At 34.8% G+C, this 20,348-nt stretch overlaps 3 protein-coding genes across 4 annotated transcripts; all 3 read right to left on the bottom strand.

The window, feature by feature from the left end:
• Nucleotides 7,163–8,607, bottom strand: LOC109234901 (eukaryotic peptide chain release factor subunit 1-3-like). Its single transcript, XM_019400941.1, has 4 exons — nt 8,512–8,607; nt 8,025–8,153; nt 7,864–7,933; nt 7,163–7,689 (listed from the first exon to the last, which is right to left on the bottom strand). The coding sequence occupies exons 1-4, from the start codon at nt 8,605–8,607 to the stop codon at nt 7,163–7,165; spliced, it is 822 nt and encodes a 273-aa protein (XP_019256486.1).
• Nucleotides 8,641–9,397, bottom strand: LOC109234900 (eukaryotic peptide chain release factor subunit 1-3-like). The gene is made up of 2 exons (XM_019400940.1): nt 9,221–9,397; nt 8,641–9,147 (listed from the first exon to the last, which is right to left on the bottom strand). Exons 1-2 carry the CDS (start codon nt 9,395–9,397, stop codon nt 8,641–8,643), a joined length of 684 nt encoding a protein of 227 aa, XP_019256485.1.
• LOC109234540 (autophagy-related protein 18b) lies at nt 11,581–18,829 on the bottom strand. Of its 2 annotated transcripts, none has more exons than XM_019400562.1 (11): nt 18,656–18,829; nt 18,482–18,555; nt 17,326–17,399; nt 17,119–17,228; nt 16,356–16,447; nt 16,010–16,122; nt 15,690–15,809; nt 14,937–15,082; nt 14,036–14,146; nt 12,536–12,601; nt 11,581–11,957 (listed from the first exon to the last, which is right to left on the bottom strand). In XM_019400562.1, the coding sequence occupies exons 1-11, from the start codon at nt 18,712–18,714 to the stop codon at nt 11,891–11,893; spliced, it is 1,032 nt and encodes a 343-aa protein (XP_019256107.1). In that variant the 5' UTR covers nt 18,715–18,829; the 3' UTR covers nt 11,581–11,890. The 2 variants fall into 2 exon arrangements, with proteins under 2 accessions (XP_019256107.1, XP_019256106.1); XM_019400561.1 differs by having other exon boundaries at nt 11,581–12,000; nt 18,656–18,828.

Below are 20,348 nucleotides of genomic sequence, written 5' to 3'. Positions count from 1 at the left end.
TTCACCGTAGCATGTACTCGAGACCATCTGTGATAGCCAATATCGTATAAGTATGCTTTAACACGCGTGTCGATCTCTTCAATCTTTGACATTCTTTCATTAAATTCATCAAGCGTGTATGATCGTGCCGTGACAAAGTACAATTCGCTTAACTTTAGATGACCTTTCTTGAACTTTGACCTTATATTTGTCCAAATACGCCACATGCAAGAATAATATGGCATGCCTTCAAGATACTCTCATTTCGATCAGAAACAACACACATATTTGGTTTTTCACCATATGCATGTTTGAATTGCTCAAAAAACCACTTCCATGATGCCTCATTTTCTGAATCAACAACAGCATATGCCAGTGGTAATATGCTACCTATCATATGTGGCAAAAAGGAATTCAATTTCCATCATAAAAATGTAGATAAAGAAAAATACATACAAACAACAAATTTTCTACAATATATTTACAATAAATCTACAATACCTGTTGCATCCATTGTGCTAGCTGTTAGCATTATTCCCCATGTACGCTGACTTCAAGAAGGTCCCATCAACTACTACAACTGGCCTACAATATTTCCAACCATTGATTGACGTACTAATAGCAACAAATGCATACAAGAAACAGTCATCGTCGGTCTTTTTCAATTTAACTACCGACCCTGGATAAGTCTTCTCCAGAATATACAATAACTAGGCAACCGACTGTAGGAGTCAGTAGGATGACCTCTCAAAAATTCCAAAGTCTTTTCCTTTGCTCTCCAAGCTTGCATGTATGTTAAGTTCACACCGTGTACAAACAACATATCAGTTTGTATGTCTTTTGGTTTGTAAACTGTCTTAGGATCAGCATATTTTGGTATAACCATGCTACCCACTACCATGGAAGTAGGTTTGCGTTGTATGTATGTATTGTCCATCAAAAGCATGTGTGCAAGCTGTTGAATTTTCGAACCTTGAACATTGCTGAATCATTTATGCTGGTGGACTTGAAGTGCCATGTACAATCTTCCCCAACACATACGAGGCAGTAGCTACAGAATAAAAACAATTTAAACAATGGTATGAAAAATATAGATACACAAAAAATAGGTTGTTTAATCATGAAAATCTTATATTTAACAATTTATATACAAAAAAAACTACAAATTATCTACAATTTGTATACAAAGATATGACAAATGCTGAAGAACAAAAAAATACAAATAAACTACAAATTAAACAAAGACATGATTTTTGACCATTAAACTGTTCTTACCTTCTAGTACTAGACCTTTCACCCTAAATTGGAACTTGTTTATGACAGAATAGTGCTTCATTGCACTAGCAATTGTTTGCTTGTCTTTGTATACTTGGCCTACTTCAATAACAGTTGGTGTATTTTCTGTTATGATTCTATTTTCATATTCCACTATCGCCGGAGATGTTGGCATATCAATCAACTTCAGTGTTCCAGATGAACCTGCAATCAATTAAAGCTAAATACAGTTATGACATTTATTGTAGATATTTTGTAGTATAGTTGTATAACAATGAAATTCAAGACTTACATATTCATAACAATTGATATACACATGTTATGTTGTTTTTATTTAGAAATATTGTAGAAAATTATAGAACAAATAAAATTCAATACTTATTTTGATATACACATGTTATGTAGTTGTTTTGTCGAAATATTGTATAAAAATTGTAGAACACAAGAGATATAAACATATTTCACCACTGGGTATAACAGATCAAACCTGCAATTGCGTTCGAAATAGACATACTGCATTCCAAATCAAAGTCCCGCACTGTTATACATAGCGGATACGTTCCTAAGCTCTTGTTTTCCTTTTTCGTCTCCATGTATATTAGAACTCCCATATCGTTCCTAATTTTCATTGGCGGACAATTTTCGTTGACAATGTATTTGATTTCGATTATTTTTTCTGATGTATCGATCATTTGATGCTCTGTGATTGTAGAAATCAATTGGCTATAAGTTGCATCTTCGATGATTACAATCCCGTCGATATAAAAATCCCTGTATCTCCCAAAGCTATCCCAATTACCATTTAGCTTAAGCATAATAGCTATTTTCGACATTATGGCACGTGATCAGTACAATTGTAGATAATTGATTCGATTTTCCTTGTGAAACCAGAATATACAGTGAAAAGCAGAGTATTCGGAAAACAGAGTATCGAAATTGTGAGAGAAACGGAATAATTTCAGGCTTAATTAATGGAGACTAATGCGTTGGAAAAAATCTCGGTAGAATCCTTTACTATCCCAAACTCTCGCTCCTAAAAAAGGAATGTTACAGCAGAAAGGATTCCTTTTTAAATAATTTGTATAGATTCTGTAGGGAATACGTGTCCAGGTCGGGTAATATTGTAATCAGGGACATGTAATAAAGTTTCATATAGTGTATAGAAATGAAATTTTGCCTTAGAAATTTTTTATGTGAGGCCAGCATCATTTTATGTTTTAATACTTTTGATGTGAGAATATCAATACTTTTTATGTGAGAGTTTGAATAATGCAACTTATTCAATGTTTTAATACATTTGAACTGCTGACCTCTATTATCAAAGCACTAAACTAGTGGATCATAAGTGGTGAGAATATTACAATACATTTTTAATATTTAGGGGTGATGCTGCTTCCTTTGTAAGTTGTGTTATATTTTTTTGGTTACTTTTTTTAAAAAATATGATATTTTACAGTAATTTAATTATTTATTTACCTTGGAAAATGGCTCGGTATTTGTGGTTTATTTCTAATCGCATTAAGTCGCATTTAGCGAATTGGATTTATAAGTCGATTTATAAGTCGCGTTCACTATTTGCGATTTATAAATCGTATTCTTGTTTATTGCTTTTTGAAACACTTTGAGCAAAGTTACTCAATTTGGTTCAACTGTTTGTAGATAAATTAACGGCTTAACCTCTGTGTTTTAAATATTTTTGGAATTCTCACAAAAAACAACACATTCCTGAAATTTGGCAGCCAAAAGTGCATATTTTGGGGAAAATTTCAGTAAATACCAACATACTTTTCCACGATGTTATATTTTTTCCATTGTTCATATATTTTTTGGTTTAATTATAATATTATTATTTTACTATATTCTTTCATAGTGTTGGTCGTTGTAAGGTGTTTTATTTAAAAAGTTACTTGTCGTTTAATCATATGAAATGAAAAAAGGGAAACTTACACAAATGTCCCAAATAAATCTCAACTTACCAACCTCTAGCCATTAGTCATAGACTTACCAAAACTAGCCAACAAAAATTGAAAAACCAAATAATAGGGTTCTTTCTCTCAAAGAATCACATGCAAAAATCACCTTTCATATTTTTAAGCGTGATTAGCAACATTAGATATAAGACGGAAAGAAAATTTCATGGACGGGGTAGCAAATAAGGTGATGAAATATAAAAAGCTATACAATATTCCAAAAATCTAAACAAAAAAGGAACTTTTTCAATGGGTATAGTTGAAATTCATTGAAAATATATAGATAAGTCAATCTACAAAATTTGAGGAAGATTGGAGGTGATTTGGACTGGTTTTGTATCAAAATTCGTAATTAAATCGAGTTGAAAAGTCTTCTGCGACACATGTATCAAACATGTATCACGTATGTATCTCACACACATGTATACATGGATATACATGTGGTACACAATTGATACAAATATGATACATATGTGATACACAAATGATACACAGTGTGATACACATATCATTTTTTTTTCATGTTCAGCTTTTACTTCGAATTTTCAATTCAAACCACCTCAAAAGTTCACCAAATCATCCCAAAACTGAGATTCAAGCTCCTTAAGTTATGCCCAATTTATTTTAATAACACCCACTCAAAACAAAGCAAAAATTTGATATTTTTTTTTGCTACAAATAGCTAATTGGCTAATTTGGCTAATATTAGTAATATTTTATCAATTGGCCAATTTTTGTAATGAGCTACTTATAAATGGACATAGCCGGTAATTTCCCATGAAAAAAATAAGTGCTTCATAAACCGTAACCGCAATTTTAAACTTGATGAATAATAAGCCCATCCTTCTAGTCTTCTCTACTTAAATACTAGGCTTTTCATAAGAGATCCACCATATATAATAAGAAGATCAGCAAAAAGAAGTCTTGGTTCAATGAAAGGAAAAAAAATTTAAAAATAAAAATAATTTCCTAAATTTTTTATTTTATTTTTCATCAATTTTATTGGATAATCAACAGTAGGGAAAAAAATTCCAGATGTATTGTGAATAAATCCCCTTTTTTTCTTTTATAATCGAGAAATCTCGGAGGATCAGTAACGCACAATTTTAAATTCGACGAACAATAAGTATCCTTTTAGCCTTCAGGGCGGTGCTCTAACCGATTGAACTAGAATCCCAGAAAAATTAGGTGTACAGCCTAAAATCAATTTAGATTCGAACCATTTAGTTTCGCTGTGTTGTAATTCTCTACTTAAATACTAAGCTTTTTATATGGTGGTGACAAGGTTCTATACCATGACATATGCCAAATCCTTACATCACGTACGTGTTGCGCTCTTATCAGTAGACCAAAACCCTAGAGTCTGAGTCATGGGCAGATCATACCAGATATTTGTCATCAGAGGACAAGTACAACTACATTGATGTCGAAATACACTTATTTCAATAACAACTACGCCTTTATCCCAGACAAGTTGGGGTCGGTGATAGAAACCCCAAAGATTTGATATAGTTTCTCCTCCCTTAGAAATTTTGAAATACATAAACATGTCAACATACTGAACTATGCCTTAAGCCAATTGATAATACGAACGTGTAAGAATCGAGTGAATATTTAGGGAACAACACCTACAACAGCCAAGTGCACAAAGCATCCCGCATTCACGCAGGATCGGGAAAAGAACCGCACCCAAAGGAGTATGATATAGACAGTCTACCTAAATGCAAGCATTGGTGGCTGCTTCCACGGCTCGAAACAGTAGTAACTCAAATAGAGACTAATCAAGTGCAATAAAAGATCAAAAACAGTCGATGAGGAGAGGAGAGAAAATAAGTAACAAATATAATAGTAGTACCCAAGAGTAGTCATTCAGATCACATAATATTATTGAATCATATTGCACTTAAGTTAAAACTCCCAAACTTTGCCTCATTTGTTTGCACTTAATGGAGGTCTGATTCTTAATCATTCAGATCTCAGACATTAAGTGCGTTTGTTTTTAAAGTCTGAATCTTAATTATTCAGATCTTAATCATTAAGTGTGTTTGTTTTTTTTTACTTCACAACCACTTAATTGGTCTGAATATGTCTGTATGATTAAGATCTATAACAGAGACTTAATTTCATTAAGATGCTATCACATATTCATTATTAATTGCCGCCACCGCCTGCCATTATCAACTACCACCATGCAACCACCACCAACATACTCAACCACCACCACCACCCACCACCACTACCACCACGCCACCATCATACTCAATCATAGCCTCCATTATCGATTATCCCCACCACTCCGACCACCATCATTCTGACCCACAATCAACACTCATTCGCCTCAACTACCACAACTGCCCACCCCATTACCATCAACAACCACAGCGGACACTGCCTATCATTATAACCTACCACCACTCATCTACCACCTTCCTCAATCACAACTACTACCACCACCCGACATTATTAATTATCACCACCCACCACCACCATCCTCAATCATAATCGCCACCACTACCAATCACTACTAGCTACTAGCATGAACCACTATCATCAACCAAAACTACCACCAACCACCGCCTCTAGTCGGCATTCACCCGTTAGCCATCACCACCAACAACTACCATATTTTTAAAAACTATACATTTTATTAATAAAATATTAGATTAGTTAGTATTTCATTTGAATTTTACATTTATTAATTTTCAAATAAAGATAAATTTTATACATTCAGATGTTAAAAATCAAACAGTCTTAATTATTCTGTTCAGAACTTAATACACATCTTAATATATTCAGATGTGTATTCAGATTCAGATGGCTTAATCTTAATACACATCTTGATATTCAGATGTGTATTCAGATTCAGACCTCTTAATCTTAAAAAAACAAATGAGGCTAATACTAACTCATAGTTCAGAAATTAGCTATCCCACAACATATCAGTCATAAAAATCTAGCAACATGATATAGTTATTGACATTGCATACTACTGATGATCTCAGAGAACATATTACTGCATATTATTCAAAACTTCTTGCTTCCTAGATGATATGATAGTACTAAACCAAACTCGAAGGAGCATAGCTTAAAGATGCTAAACCGCTATATGGATCTTCTTTCCGTTCTTTCAGCAATCACGCCACGTGAGGGATGAACATGACCTTCAAATTTCTCAGACAAACGCGAAGAAATTACTCGCGACTTTGTTTCTTCATGATGCAGGTCATCCATCTAGTAAACCAGGAAAAAGAAAAGACTATAAGAATGCTGCAGATTGTTCTACTTTACGTTCAAGGACAAGACGAGGTCTCTGCCCGCTTACTTGAAGAGCTCTTAGTAATTGGCCGCTAAGCACATGACCGGCCAATCCAGGTCCTAGACGCTGTGCACCAGTGCTGGCTTCCTGCTCAACTGCTGCACCGGCGTTTGTGAGATGAAAGTGAGCTACATATTGCTCAGACAAACGCGAAGAAACTACTCGTAGTCATTTCTTCATGCCGATCATCCATCTAGTAAACCACGAAAATGAAAAGATTATTAGAAAGGAAATCATTACAACAAAAAAACTAGAATTAGATACGAACTTCTTTGCATAATCGCTCATAGCTAACAAGAGTTTTTGATAATTTGTCGCCAATCCGTCGCTAAGTAGGATTAGCGACAGATTTTGTTGTTTAGCTACAGAATTTGCGCGTCTGTTTTTTTAGTAGTGAATGATGCAGATAAGTTTAATCTTCAAAAGACATTTTGCACGCAAAAGAAGATAGATTATAACATTCAAGAATAAGACTACATCTCTGCTCACTTACCTTAAGATCTCCCACTAATTTGTGGCTAAGCACATCAGCAGCAGCCGAGTCAGGCATGAGCCCTCCTCGCGCACCAGTGCAACATTCCTGCTCCATTACTAAACTGGCATTTTTTAAGTTGGATGATTGCTATTCAGAATCAACATAAACTTCTTCATAAACTTCACCGTCGTCAGAAACATCATCAAAAGCTCGAACATCAAGCTTGTAACGAAGAATAGCGCCAATGCCACCAAAACCACGACAGAACTGAGATCCTTCTTGTGATTTATTTGTAACAAATTCCAAACTACAACCAAATTTCCTGTACTCATTAGCTAACCACTCAAGTAAAGGCATTTTATCTATAATCTCTAACTCCCCATTTGTAGTAGGTTCGCGAAAGTTACTCTCGTCTGCATCTTGCTCCTTATTCAAGTGTTTGATTATTGTTTCCCCAGTACTGCTATATTTCAAAACATACCTAGTAATGTCGAGATTTTCCCACACAATAATAGTTTCAATAGCGCCCGTGTCTAGAACTTGCATTGTATCATCAACCCCAACGACATACTTCCCAGTGTCCTGACTAATCTCCTCAAAATACTTGCCAATTATATCGATCTCGTGCATAAATTTCACATTGGTCAAGGGCTCAGCAGATAACTTAATTGCTCCTTCGAGTCAAGGGCTCAGCATATTACTGCATATTATTCAAAACTTCTTGCTTCCTAGATGATATGATAGTACTAAACCAAACTCGAAGGAGCATAGCGTAAAGATGCTAAACCGTTATATGGATCTTGTTTCCGTTCTTTCGGCAAACACGCCACGTGAGGGATGAACATGACCTTCAAATTTCTCAGACAAACGCGAAGAAATTACTCGCGACTTTGTTTCTTCATGATGCAGGTCATCCATCTAGTAAACCAGGAAAAAGAAAAGACTATAAGAATGTTGCAGATTGTTCTACTTTACGTTCAAGGACAAGACGAGGTCTCTGCCCGCTTACCTGAAGAGCTCTTAGTAATCCGCTAAGCACATGAGCGGCCAATCCAGGTGCTAGACGCTGTGCACCAGTACTGGCTTCCTGCTCAACTGCTGCACCGGCGTTTGTGAGATGAAAGTGAGCTACATATTGCTCAGACAAACGCGAAGAAACTACTCGCAGTCATTTCTTCATGCCGATCATCCATCTAGTAAACCACGAAAATGAAAAGATTATTAGAAAGGAAATCATTACAGCAAAAAAACTAGAATTAGATACGAACTTCTTTGCATAATCGCTCATAGCTAACAAGAGTTTTTGATAATTTGTCGCCAAATCCGTCGCTAAAGTGGAATTAGCGACAGATTTTTGTGTTTAGCTACAGAATTTGCGCGTCTGTTTTTTAGTAGTGAATGATGCAGTATAGTTTAAACTCTTTCANAGACATTTTGCACGCAAAAGAAGATAGATTATAACATTCAAGAATAAGACTACATCTCTGCTCACTTACCTTAAGAGCGCCCACTAATTTGTGGCTAAGCACATCAGCAGCAGCCGAGTCAGGCATGAGCCCTCCTCGCGCACCAGTGCAATATTCCTGCTCCATTACTAAACTGGCATTTTTTAAGTTGGATGATTGCTATTCAGAATTAACATAAACTTCTTCATAAACTTCACCGTCGTCAGAAACATCATCAAAAGCTCGAACATCAAGCTTGTAACGAAGAATAGCGCCAATGCCACCAAAACCACGACAGAACTGAGATCCTTCTTGTGATTTATTTGTAACAAATTCCAAACTACAACCAAATTTCCTGTACTCATTAGCTAACCACTCAAGTAAAGGCATTTTATCCATAATCTCTAACTCCCCATTTGTAGTAGGTTCGCGAAAGTTACTCTCGTCTGCATCTTGCTCCTTATTCAAGTGTTTGATTATTGTTTCTCCAGTACTGCTATTTTTCAAAACATACCTAGTAACGTCGAGATTTTCCCACACAATAATGGTTTCAATAGCGCCCGTGTCTAGAACTTGCATTGTATCATCAACCCCAACGACATACTTCCCAGTGTCCTGACTAATCTCCTCAAAATACTTGACAATTATATCGATCTCGTGCATAAATTTCACATTGGTCAAGGGGTTCTGTATGGAACTTGTTATCACAAAGATATAAAGACGCGTTAATCGGCCTAAAAGGCTCAAAATCATATGTAACCTTCTTTTCTTTCCCGTCTTGAGTCATGATTGTTCCTGTGTAAAGCACGAGCCCGTTTGGTGGAACCTTGTTATAGAGTTTAAGTCTTTGTCGAGCAGATGTGATGGCGCCCAATACAGATTGACGATTCACTCTACTTTTGATGTTGGATGCAGTTCCAAACTCATCTGCAAGCATCTTAGTGACCCGTGGTGGTATGATTTGAGAAATCATGCTCGTACCATTGCCGGATTTTTCTGTTTAGCTACAGAATTTATCCGTCTCTAAAACTTGACAAGCTAATACCAAACGCAATCCGCTAATGACAAACAATGCCTAAGTTTTCGAATATTGAGATATGGAATATCAATGAAGAAAAATAGCATCTTACAACAATTGATTTTAATTATAAAGAATAATCTTATTACAGATTTTACTCTTCTTTCTTTCTTTTAAGGGAAAAATCTTTCTTTTATCACCCAAAAGTCATGAACAGTACATGGTTTAGAGGTAATCTGGAAATAAAGACGTACTAGGATAATCACAATATATTCTTTCAACAGGCAAAATTATGGAACATATTGATCATATATTATTCTTGAGCCGAGGGTCTACTAGGAACAACATTTCTATTTCCGCAAGGTAGGGGTAAAGTCTGCGTACACGCTACCCTCCTCAAACCCCACTTATGAGCAGGGGCGAAGCTATGTGCGGCAAGGGGTGATCAGCTGAACACCCTTCGCCGAAAAGTTATATTGTGTATATGGTAAAATATTACTTGTTATCGATCAAAAAAAGACTTTGAACAGTGAACACCCTTCCATAACCCACTAGCAAAAGGTTGTTATTATTGTTATATTGTTCATATATTATCAAATTAATCAACTAACTCAAATCAATAAAGGAGATTAAAACAAACATAATCAATACTTGACAAAGAGAAAGCTAATTCATTCGTTGTCTTCCAAAAAATTTAACATATCGTAGCAAACATATATACGTCTTAGTTTCATACAAGTTGGGGTCGACTATATGAATCATCACTATTTAAGCTCAACTAATACAAAAGTTTGAGATTTAAAGCAAAAAATAAAATTAAAAAGGATTTTGGTAAACATACCTTAGAGGGAAGTAAGACGAAAACACGCAGAATGAGAAAACTATTTAGTTTATAGGTTACTGTGGGCCCACAAAGGTATTTATAAGTTACTGTGGGCCCACAAAGAAAACTATTTAGTTTGCTTATGGAAAACTAAATGATAGTCGCTCCCAAAAATAATAGTCGAGAAACTGTATATATTTTGCATATTAATGTATAAGATACATAATTTATATATAATTAGTGTATACTTTTCGTATATTTAGCTAGCAGATGTAATTATTTTTGGCCGACCGGCCAAATGTGTAACTAGCCCTAATTTTATTGCTATTTTCTTTCTTAGTGGGGTTTTTTTCTTTTGGCTATAGGTTAAATTTCTTGGTTGGAAAGAATTATAGACTAGCTTAATTTATTTCCATAAAAAATTAGCGATCCTTAATTTTCTTGGAAAACAAGTTTTTCTTCTCCTATAAAGATTAATGTAGGAGAACGATAGTTTATGGAAATATGTCTTGGGAACGGAATGACACTATTAATTATTGTAAAAACGAGTCGTAAGTGAATTTTATAGGCACACATGCCATATATTTATTGGTCGATGTAAACTCTGAGAGGGAACAATTATGGCAAGTGAATTATTGCTGGGAACTCAAGAAAATTGTTATTAAGAAACTACTGGTGAGATTAATTAGATCAATATTTAATCAAATTAAATTTGACATGGTAAGGGGAATATTTTCTTCAGATTTTCATCTATTTAAAACTCGAAAATCCTGCCAGCGCAGTTTATTAGTCAAAAAAGTCAGAAACTGAAATTGTAATGCTAGTTTTATCTATTAATTTAATGGTCTCTAATATCCATGATATAATTTTCTAATCAGTTTTTAGTGTAGGATTGGATATTTGAAATTCTTGGATCTTTTTTAAGTGTTAAATTGGATATAAAAGTATGTCACATATGATAACCATATTATAATGTTGACAACATTATCAACTGATTTTTGTTCTACGGCTTGAACTTATGATCTCCCCGGCACACAGCGATAACTCTTACTCAGAGCTAGAAATCCGACTACAGGTTTAACTGAACTCAATAGCTTTTGCTCAAACAATATTGTGTCAAAAAATTTATTGATTATAAACAAATATTAAATTTAACACTTAACTATTAGCACTTGAAGTCGTCGTTCTAAAATCCAGAACCCATAAAGTTAAATTCCTAGCCCCGCCTCTGTGATGACGAACAAAACTAAATTTACATATCAATGTATGAAAAGGCTAATAATACAAAGGAACTTCCATAAATATAACTTCAGTTTTTTGGCTGTACAATTGCTACACAGATGCACTATCAAGAGCAGAATTAAAGTAACACTAAAATTATATGCACAGTAGAAATACATTTTGGACAAATTGTCAATTGTGTTCTACTGGACAAGTTATGTAGCCTTTCTTCTTATAATGTACATTGACCGATAGAGTGGCAACTCGAGCAGGACAGGCTGCAGTTTCGGCTTTAACATAAAGCTACGATGAACCTCAAGATTGGTGTTGCAGTCTTTACTTTCATGATAATGAGGATGTTTCTGCTGTTATAAGATTGAATTCTCGTTCCAAGGTCCACGAGGACTTGTTCTGATGGTTGACATTGTAGATGTACTGCAGGAAGTATCCGCCATACGTGATCATAGATATAGTGGCTCTACAGAATCAAATACAGACCGAAGAGAGTAAAATGAAAGAGCCATCCATTTTCAAACACAAACTCAAACGATTTACGGACACTTGGTATGATAATATACCAATCCAATATACTATAGAAATGTCACATTATGAGTTAAATACCCCCCCCCCCCCCACACACACACACACAAAAAAGAAAAAAAAAAAAAACAACCGAGGGAGGATCAAACGGTGCTCCATTGACATGACTCGAAATCGGAGTAGCATTTAAAGATAATACCTATAACCTGAACACTAAAACCCCAAAGCTTCGAGTTTCATTAACTCAAGATGCTTGGATTATATAGCAAGTAGCTTTTTTGAATCCGCAGATCATATAACTAATAACTAGAGCAGAGGATTGTTGAGACCTCCTGCTTAGCCTCAGGCATCTCATTGGCACTTCGGCCGCTTATTGCTAGAGGCTTATATTAATATTACCAGTTCATGAAATAGGGTGAATATTACAGGAATAGATGCACAATAAATAAATGGAAACAGTCACATTTTCTCACCTTAGTGCTACATGTTCAGGTGTTGCTGTCTCGTCAAATTTCTCTATTTTGCGGATCACTGTATTACTGCACGACAGCGTTTGAGAAGAATTTTGATGAGAGATAGATTTCAGGAGATTTATTTCCTAAAGATAGAAAAGGTGGAAGACAAACTGAAATTCGATTGAAGAGTACAGAACAAGTTCATACTAGTTTCATTGTTCACAAGCAAGATTTCTTAGATGCAAAACAAGCCAATATAATTAGCGTCGTTCCTTAAATTGCAACTACATCCATTAAGAATAACAATATAGGTTAAAAAGTCTACTATAATTTATAAATTAAGCATAGGAATCTAGAAGGGAGTGGCTGTTAATCTGAAATCTCTCTACTTAAACGAAGGTTTATCAGCAATTAAAGATAATCATGATATCCTCTTTATTAGAAGAAGATTGTTAGTATCTCCTCCAGACTTGTGAAGTCCCTTTCCAATATAGCGAAGGTGAACTTTAATAGGGTGATTAGACCTCTTTCTGCAGCTACCAGCAGCTGATCCCAAAATTTCGTCGACAATATATCTTATAGGTCAGGTGCTTTAGGTCATAGAAGAGCTCCAGTTGTTTTATCCAAAAAATTCCAGCTCTTATCTTGGTATGAACTCGAGAAACCTATTGTTTTTCCACAGCGTTTGAAGGGCAATCTTACTGACATCGAATTCCAGGTTAAGGTTGACCAATTTCATTTGAACAAGCTCAAAATTGCTGTTATAGTTTATGTTGCACGGACTCTCCAACGTGCTACCGCACCCGTGTTGGATCCTCCAAAATGCACTACTTTTATAGGATTTCATACACATCCGACAACATTTTCAGAGAATCCGAGCAACATAGTATAGTCACTTTGTTAGGAGAATCTGATATTACAATGTCAATTCTACTCAATCATCAGAAATAGCGAGGCAGTTGAAAGAGGTAAGAACAAAAGTCTCTGGCACTTGTGGATGCGAGGAGCAGAGGTGACGCCATCATCACGCAGGATAGCTAAAGACGCCATCATCGTGCAGGATAGCCAATATTTCATAATAATAGGCAGGACAAATTGCAACACCTTTACCTAGAGAAAAATCAAGTACTTGAAACATTTGGAATTTCAGTAATGACGTAAGGTCTTTAATCCGAGAAGAGACTGTGGCCCTTTGGTACAGCACCCTACTTGGGGACTAAGAGAACAATGACAAGGTAATATTTTGGAAATCGTAACATCAAAGTAACTGTATAAAATCTCCATATAATAAATTTTCACAGGATCAAAGTGCAGAAAGGTCATCTGAATAATTTGCACGAAAGCAGGAAATGTAGATGCAAAAAAACCAGCTTCAAGTGCGTGACAAAAAGGTAACAGGTCTTGATTATTAGCTTGACTTTGTTAAATATGTACTGAAGGTTGCAAATACTTACGCCAATTTAGCATACATCAAAACATCAAATTTTGCTGGTATACTTTGTGGATAGAATACAATACCTTCTCACTCGAGCTGGAACAGCGCGATGCAGTATGCAATGTTGAGCAGGATCCAAGGCGTCGCTAACAGTATGAGGTATTGGTATTATTGATGCTAGAAGACCAGAAGACCTTGTACAATTTATAGTGGAAGTAAGAAGAAGACACAAATAAGGTAATTGAATCAATCATCAACAGTGCAGCTTTACTTCGCAGTTTAGCAACAAAAAATATAAGGGCTAATCTATTAAGCAATAGAGATGTGCATACTAATGTATCAATAATAATAAAGAAGGAGCCCCCAGGGCCTAGCTCAAGTGGCAAAGGGTGGTGGATTTGTGTCTTAGGTCACAGGTTCAAGCCCCCACACAATGCAAAGCAAAGCCTGGTATTTAAGTGGAGAAGGGTAGAGGGGGCGAGCCCATTATCCACCGAGTTTCGAAGGCTGCGGTTGGTCCAAAGGATCGGCCCCAGACGGATTTCTCAGTTATCAAAAAAAAAATAATAATAATAATAATAAAGAAGGTTTTGAGACTATCTTGGCAAAAACGGCCAGATAAGGATAACAATGGACAAAAGTGGCTATTTTTATGAAAATAGCCCTTAATTACTTCCGATGAAGGTTTTAAGACTATTTCAGCAAAAATGGTCGGACATAGGAAGAGAAGTGATGGAGGTCAATCAAATGTGTAACTATATTTAAATAAGCACAAAAGAAAAAATCGATAAGGAAAAACAAACATGATATCGGGGACAGCAACAGTTGGATCATCTGCAAAAACTTCGAACAAATTCTAAAACGAGACAATAAGGTGAAATGAGGATGAGAAAGGGAAAGGAAGATATTAATTGGTGGCTCTTTAGCCAACGATCAGATTCGAGATGCTTATAATCAATTGCACTTGAGAAATTGAGATCTCACCTTTGATTTGGGGGTGAACTCAAAGAGAAAACATGAACAGAACCAGAAGAACTAGTTGCAAGAAGAATATCTGGAAGTTCTGCTGCTGGCGCGAACGACAAAGAAAAGATATTTGAAGTGTACGTCCCTCTCCTGAAGCTATATGACTGCCAACGGAATTGAATAACAATCAACCAAAAGGCATAATTCAAATGAAGTTGTGACACAGAAGCATCAATTACCTAACAATTGTAATGATATGTAACATAACATATCGCAAGTGAAACGGTACTGTCTCACTATGTAACGACCTGTTTTGTTTATAGGTAATGTACTAATTACCGCTAATAGTTCTCCATTCTCATTTTTCCCAAATAATGTACACACACTATTTACTTGTTTGTATCAAACTCAAACTAGTTCTAGAATTTGTAAGCTGAGCTCGATAGTCATCAGTGTACATACCAATGCAGAAGCTCTATGATGGCAGAGAAATACATCTCTCGAAATATATACTCCCTCCGTTTCAATTTATGTGAACCTATTTGACTGGGCACGGAGTTTAAAAAAAAAAAAAAGACTTTTGAACTTGTATAAAATGAGGAACATATATTTTGTGTGGCTACTGGCTAGTATAAAGGTAAATTGCTTCCAAATATGGAAATGGATCATTCTTTTTGCACGGACTAAAAAGGAAATAGGTTCACATAAATTGAAACGGAGGGAGTACTACTTAGTATCACATTTTGATACAATATGTTCTTGAGGGTTCACCTTAGTTGCATCTGAAACAAGATGAACTCTGATCATGGTCCCTTGTTCAGACGCCGTTGCAATGTGAGTCCCACCTGATGAAAGTGTCAAGACAGACAATGGCGCTCGATGAGCATCTATCTGCATTTTTATAACAGTAACCGAAATAAGACAAACTCCTCTGTTTTGTAAAGTTAAAAAAAAATGTTTGTAAACAGAGTTGGTTCAAGGATAGGAAAGCGCTAAACTATTAAAAATTATGATTTATAACATCTCAAACCCATTGATCTTATTATAAATGGTTTTGTAAGATTAATACACATAACGGTAAGAAACACGACCTCACAGTGTAAACGGAGGTCGGAAACATTATAGACTAACAAAGATCCTTTGGTTGTACTTGCTGGAAGAGCCAAATATGAACCATCCAAGCTGGGTGAAAATGCACAAAGTCCTAAAATTGGAAACAAGAACTCGTTGATAAGCAAATGTGCTAGGCCAACTGGAACTTTATAGCATCTACTTTCATTAAACGAAAACCTGAAAGTTATAAGGCAGTGACTTCTTTTATTCTTTTCATTTTTGGGTTGATCTTTTTATGCGGGGTGGGGTATTTTCCAAACCAATCTAGTAAACAAAGTGAGAGTGAAGTCAATACAACATGAAAAAAAGATTTTCCGGACAGACCTTTTGGATTCGGCACCGTATCAATAGTGTCCAATATCTTAAGACTGTTTATATCATAAATAAATGTCTTCTCCTGCAATATGACAATCAATCTGCAAATTCGAGGACATTGTTTGAAGATGAATCGGGAACAAGGGGATAAAAGAATTGAATGCATTAACAATTGTTACGAAGAACAAATATATTCATTCTGTTTGATTCAGAATCAAGTGCATATTTCATAGTAGGGGGAAAAGAAATACTAGCTGCCACAAGAAAAGATTATATGGAAGTCTGATATTTTAACAGGAAAATTTTGAACATTAGTATGATCTCAGACTAATCGATAGTAACCATTGTCAGTTCAATGAGAGAAAACCTGCTAAAGGTTGTGTATGTTTAGTCTTTCTGCTTCTCAAAATGAATTCTTCTCGCTTGTTTAATTTGTTTGTTAAGATAAAGACAAAGAGGTTTACATAAGTATGCTCTTACTGCAGGTGATACAACAACAACAAACCCAGTGAAATCACACAAGTGGAGTCTGGGGAGGGTAGTATGTGCGCAGTCCTTACCCCAATCTTGAGAAAGTAGAGAGGTTGCTTCCGGTAGACCCTCGGCAAATTCGAATAGCCCTATCCAATCTAATCTACAACTTTCTTTTAACCAAAATAGTTTATCCCTCTAAAACATCAATCTTTCCTTGTTACTATGAGAATATCTGACTACAACATGTCAAAGGAATAGAAAACTGAACAATGAGAATCTTAAAATGAAGCAGATGTACCTTTTCTTATTCATACGAACAGCAAGGATAGAAGTTAAAAAGTTTAGTTCCTCAAGAGCTACTCCAGTCGTAGTATTAAACATACATAGTCTTCGCGGCGACAAAGATGGCTGTTGAAACGACACAAGTAGTAACGTAACTAATTAAAAATATAGTAGATTACAGTTAAAAGGACTACAACGAATAATTAGTAGTAAATAGTCGAACCTGTTCACCAGCCCCAACGATTGCTAGGAGGCTTGAGCTAAACAACATTTCTACTATAATGAATGCTCCAGCAGCTAACATAAAATGAATTTGTCAGGATACTGAAGCTAACTTGTATCTCCAACTTTGTTATGAAAACATAACAAAAAAGATCATGACTTTATATCCCATAAGTTCCATTTTAACAACAAACTTCTTAACTTTTAGCTGGATACTGATTATCAACTACATTGAAGCAATCCAAAAATAAAAGATAACCAATTTTAACTGTATTTCTTCTAGCTGATCATACAAGAAAGCAACTACGCCTTAAACTTTATGAAAAATCCAAAATTTTGCATAATGTTGGACCAAAGATCATCACTTTATAAGCCTTAGGAAAAAACCTTTTGGCTCTAAGAAAATACTGGAGCTGCTAAGCCAAGAAAATAAGTTAAAAACCCAACATTTTGGCTCTAAAAATTAAAGGGGAGCCTTAGAGATGGTAAAGTTGTCTCCATGACGTATAGGTCACGAGTTCGAGCGGTGGAATCAGCCACTGAAGCTCGCATTAGGGTAGGCTGCCTACATCACACCCCTTGAGTGCAGCCCTTCCCCGGACCCTGCATGAATAGCGGATGCTTCGTGCACCGGGCTGCCCTTTTTTTGGCTCTAAAAATTGTTATATCCCATTGGTTCTGTTTCTACACTAAATTCTTCAACTTTTAGCTGGTTATTTGATTATCAACTACATTGAAGCAACAAATAATATTTAAAAAAAAATACTACTTTTACAAGAAACTAGTGCAATTTCCACATTTTTCCCATAATATTCAATCAAGGATCATAACTTTATAAGCCTTTATATAAACCCTTTTTAATTCATAAAAAATAATAGACCTGCAGCCAAGAAAACAAGCCAAAAAATAAGCAAAATATTGAACTTTTTAACTGGAAATTAATTATCAACAACATTGAAACAACAAAAAATAAAAATAAGGATACTATTTTTAGCTCAATTTAAAACTCGTAAAATTTCCAAAATATTCCATAATATTCAATATTTCAATCAAAGGTTATCACTTTATAAGCTTTTTAAAAAACCCTTTTTAGTTCATAATAAAATACTGGACCTCCAAAATTTTAAAAAAAAAAATATTGGAGATTGTTTACATACCTCTTTCGTAAAGGAGTCTTCCAGTATTACAATCAAAGATTTTGAATCCTTCCTTTGTTCCAATTGCAAAACAACTATTTAAAGATTAAAACAACAATTAAAACAAACAACTAAAACAATATTGACGAATAATTAATACCCACAAATTTTCTTGTAAAAAAAATGGAGGATTACCTGTTGTCTTGATTGAAAGAAGCACAGAGAATTGGATAAGAAGAGGGTTGATTTGCCATTCTTTTAGTAAGAAAATTATTGTATATGAATGACTGATTAAGTAGAGAGAAATAAAATGGCAAATTGCAGAGAAAGCTTGAACGTGCAGTTGTAGTTAAAAGGTTGTAATTAGTATTAGAGGGTGTTTGGCTAAGATTATAAGTTGTTCAAATTGACTTATAATTACTTTTTGGCTTATTTAGGCTTTTGGTAAAATTAAAAGTGCTTATAAGTTAAGTATTTATAAGTCAAAAATAAGCCAAAAGTCATAAGTTGGTCTCCCCCAACTTATTAAATTTCTGCTAATAAGCAGTTTAAGTTTGACCAAAATATTTACTATTCTATCCCTAAAATACTACTTTTTAAAAAAAAAAACTTTTCATATACCTGGTTCTTTAACTGCATATTATTAATTTCAACACTTTTATCCAAACACGTAACTGCTTATTTTTTAAATCAGCTTCAGCACTTAAAAGTGCTTTTCAGCACCTAATGCTTATCAGCTACTCTAAATCAGCTAAGCCAACGGGCTCTTAGTCTATTTCTGTATTAGTTTTGGATTAGACTTAAAAAAACAAATTTCAGAAGGTAAAGGAGTCAAAATAGTCGCTTCGGACTGGTTATTCAAAAATAGTCAGCGTTTGTCAAGTCATTGAAAAATAGCCACTATTTTGCTGCAACATAGACCGGTCCAGCATAATATACTCGAATTAGTATTTTCCGGATTTTGAACATTGTTTTCGTTCAAATTTATCTTTGAATGTGGCTAAATTTTCGATAACTTTTGAAATTATATTTTTTTCTGAATGACCACTTGTAAATCTGACTATTTTTTAATTTCTCCCGATAAAAGAATTAGTAGTTTGTTTGTCTTCGATATGGGTAATGAAGTTGGGATTGGAGAAAAACAAGTTAGGTCCTTTTGTTTTGATATGTGAGTGGAAATGATACCACGTAGTCACAGTTTAGCATATTGTTTAAAAAAATTTTACAGTTTATAATATATTTAAATATTAGTCAATTCTCTTCTAACTTTAAGATGCGTCTGAAGTTTGAACCATGAACCTTGAGGTTCAACCGTCAGGACATCGTGTTCTAAAGTTCAAAAATTATGCCTAGAAATTCGAATCTTATGTCCTGAATTTCAAATTAGCATTCTAAAAATTTAGGACACTAAGTTCTCAATTCTTAATTAGTGGCTCAAAACTTTAGGATATAAAAATTCAGGGTATTTAATACGAAAGTTTGGCGAATTAATTAATTTTTAAATATATTGTAAATTATGAATATATTTGTGCACCTTGCCCTTTATTTGATTGATTAGTTTTTCTTGTCAGTCCGACATAATTTGTGAACAATTAAAAACTATATATTTAAGCAAGTTTTGTCCATCCAAAAAGAAAACGTGTAAATTATTTGTACCAAATTAATGCTTGTCTCGTATAATTGTGAATAAGAAAAGTTTTGTCTATTCGATAGAATTTGTAAGTAATTTGTACCAAATTTATGACCTGTAAGCATAGTTGTGAAAGCAAAATTCCCATTCTTCCACTCTACATAATTCATGAAGAAGTTATGACCCGTGAGGCTATTTTTGCACAAATTCCTTAAAAGAGGACAAAATTTAAACGGCAACCTTAAATGGTCCTATTTG

This window comes from Nicotiana attenuata, chromosome 11, assembly GCF_001879085.1.
Source record: "Nicotiana attenuata strain UT chromosome 11, NIATTr2, whole genome shotgun sequence".
NCBI lineage: Eukaryota > Viridiplantae > Streptophyta > Magnoliopsida > Solanales > Solanaceae > Nicotiana > Nicotiana attenuata.
Note: the sequence above shows the minus strand (reverse complement) of the source record. Positions and strands in the feature narration are given on the sequence as shown.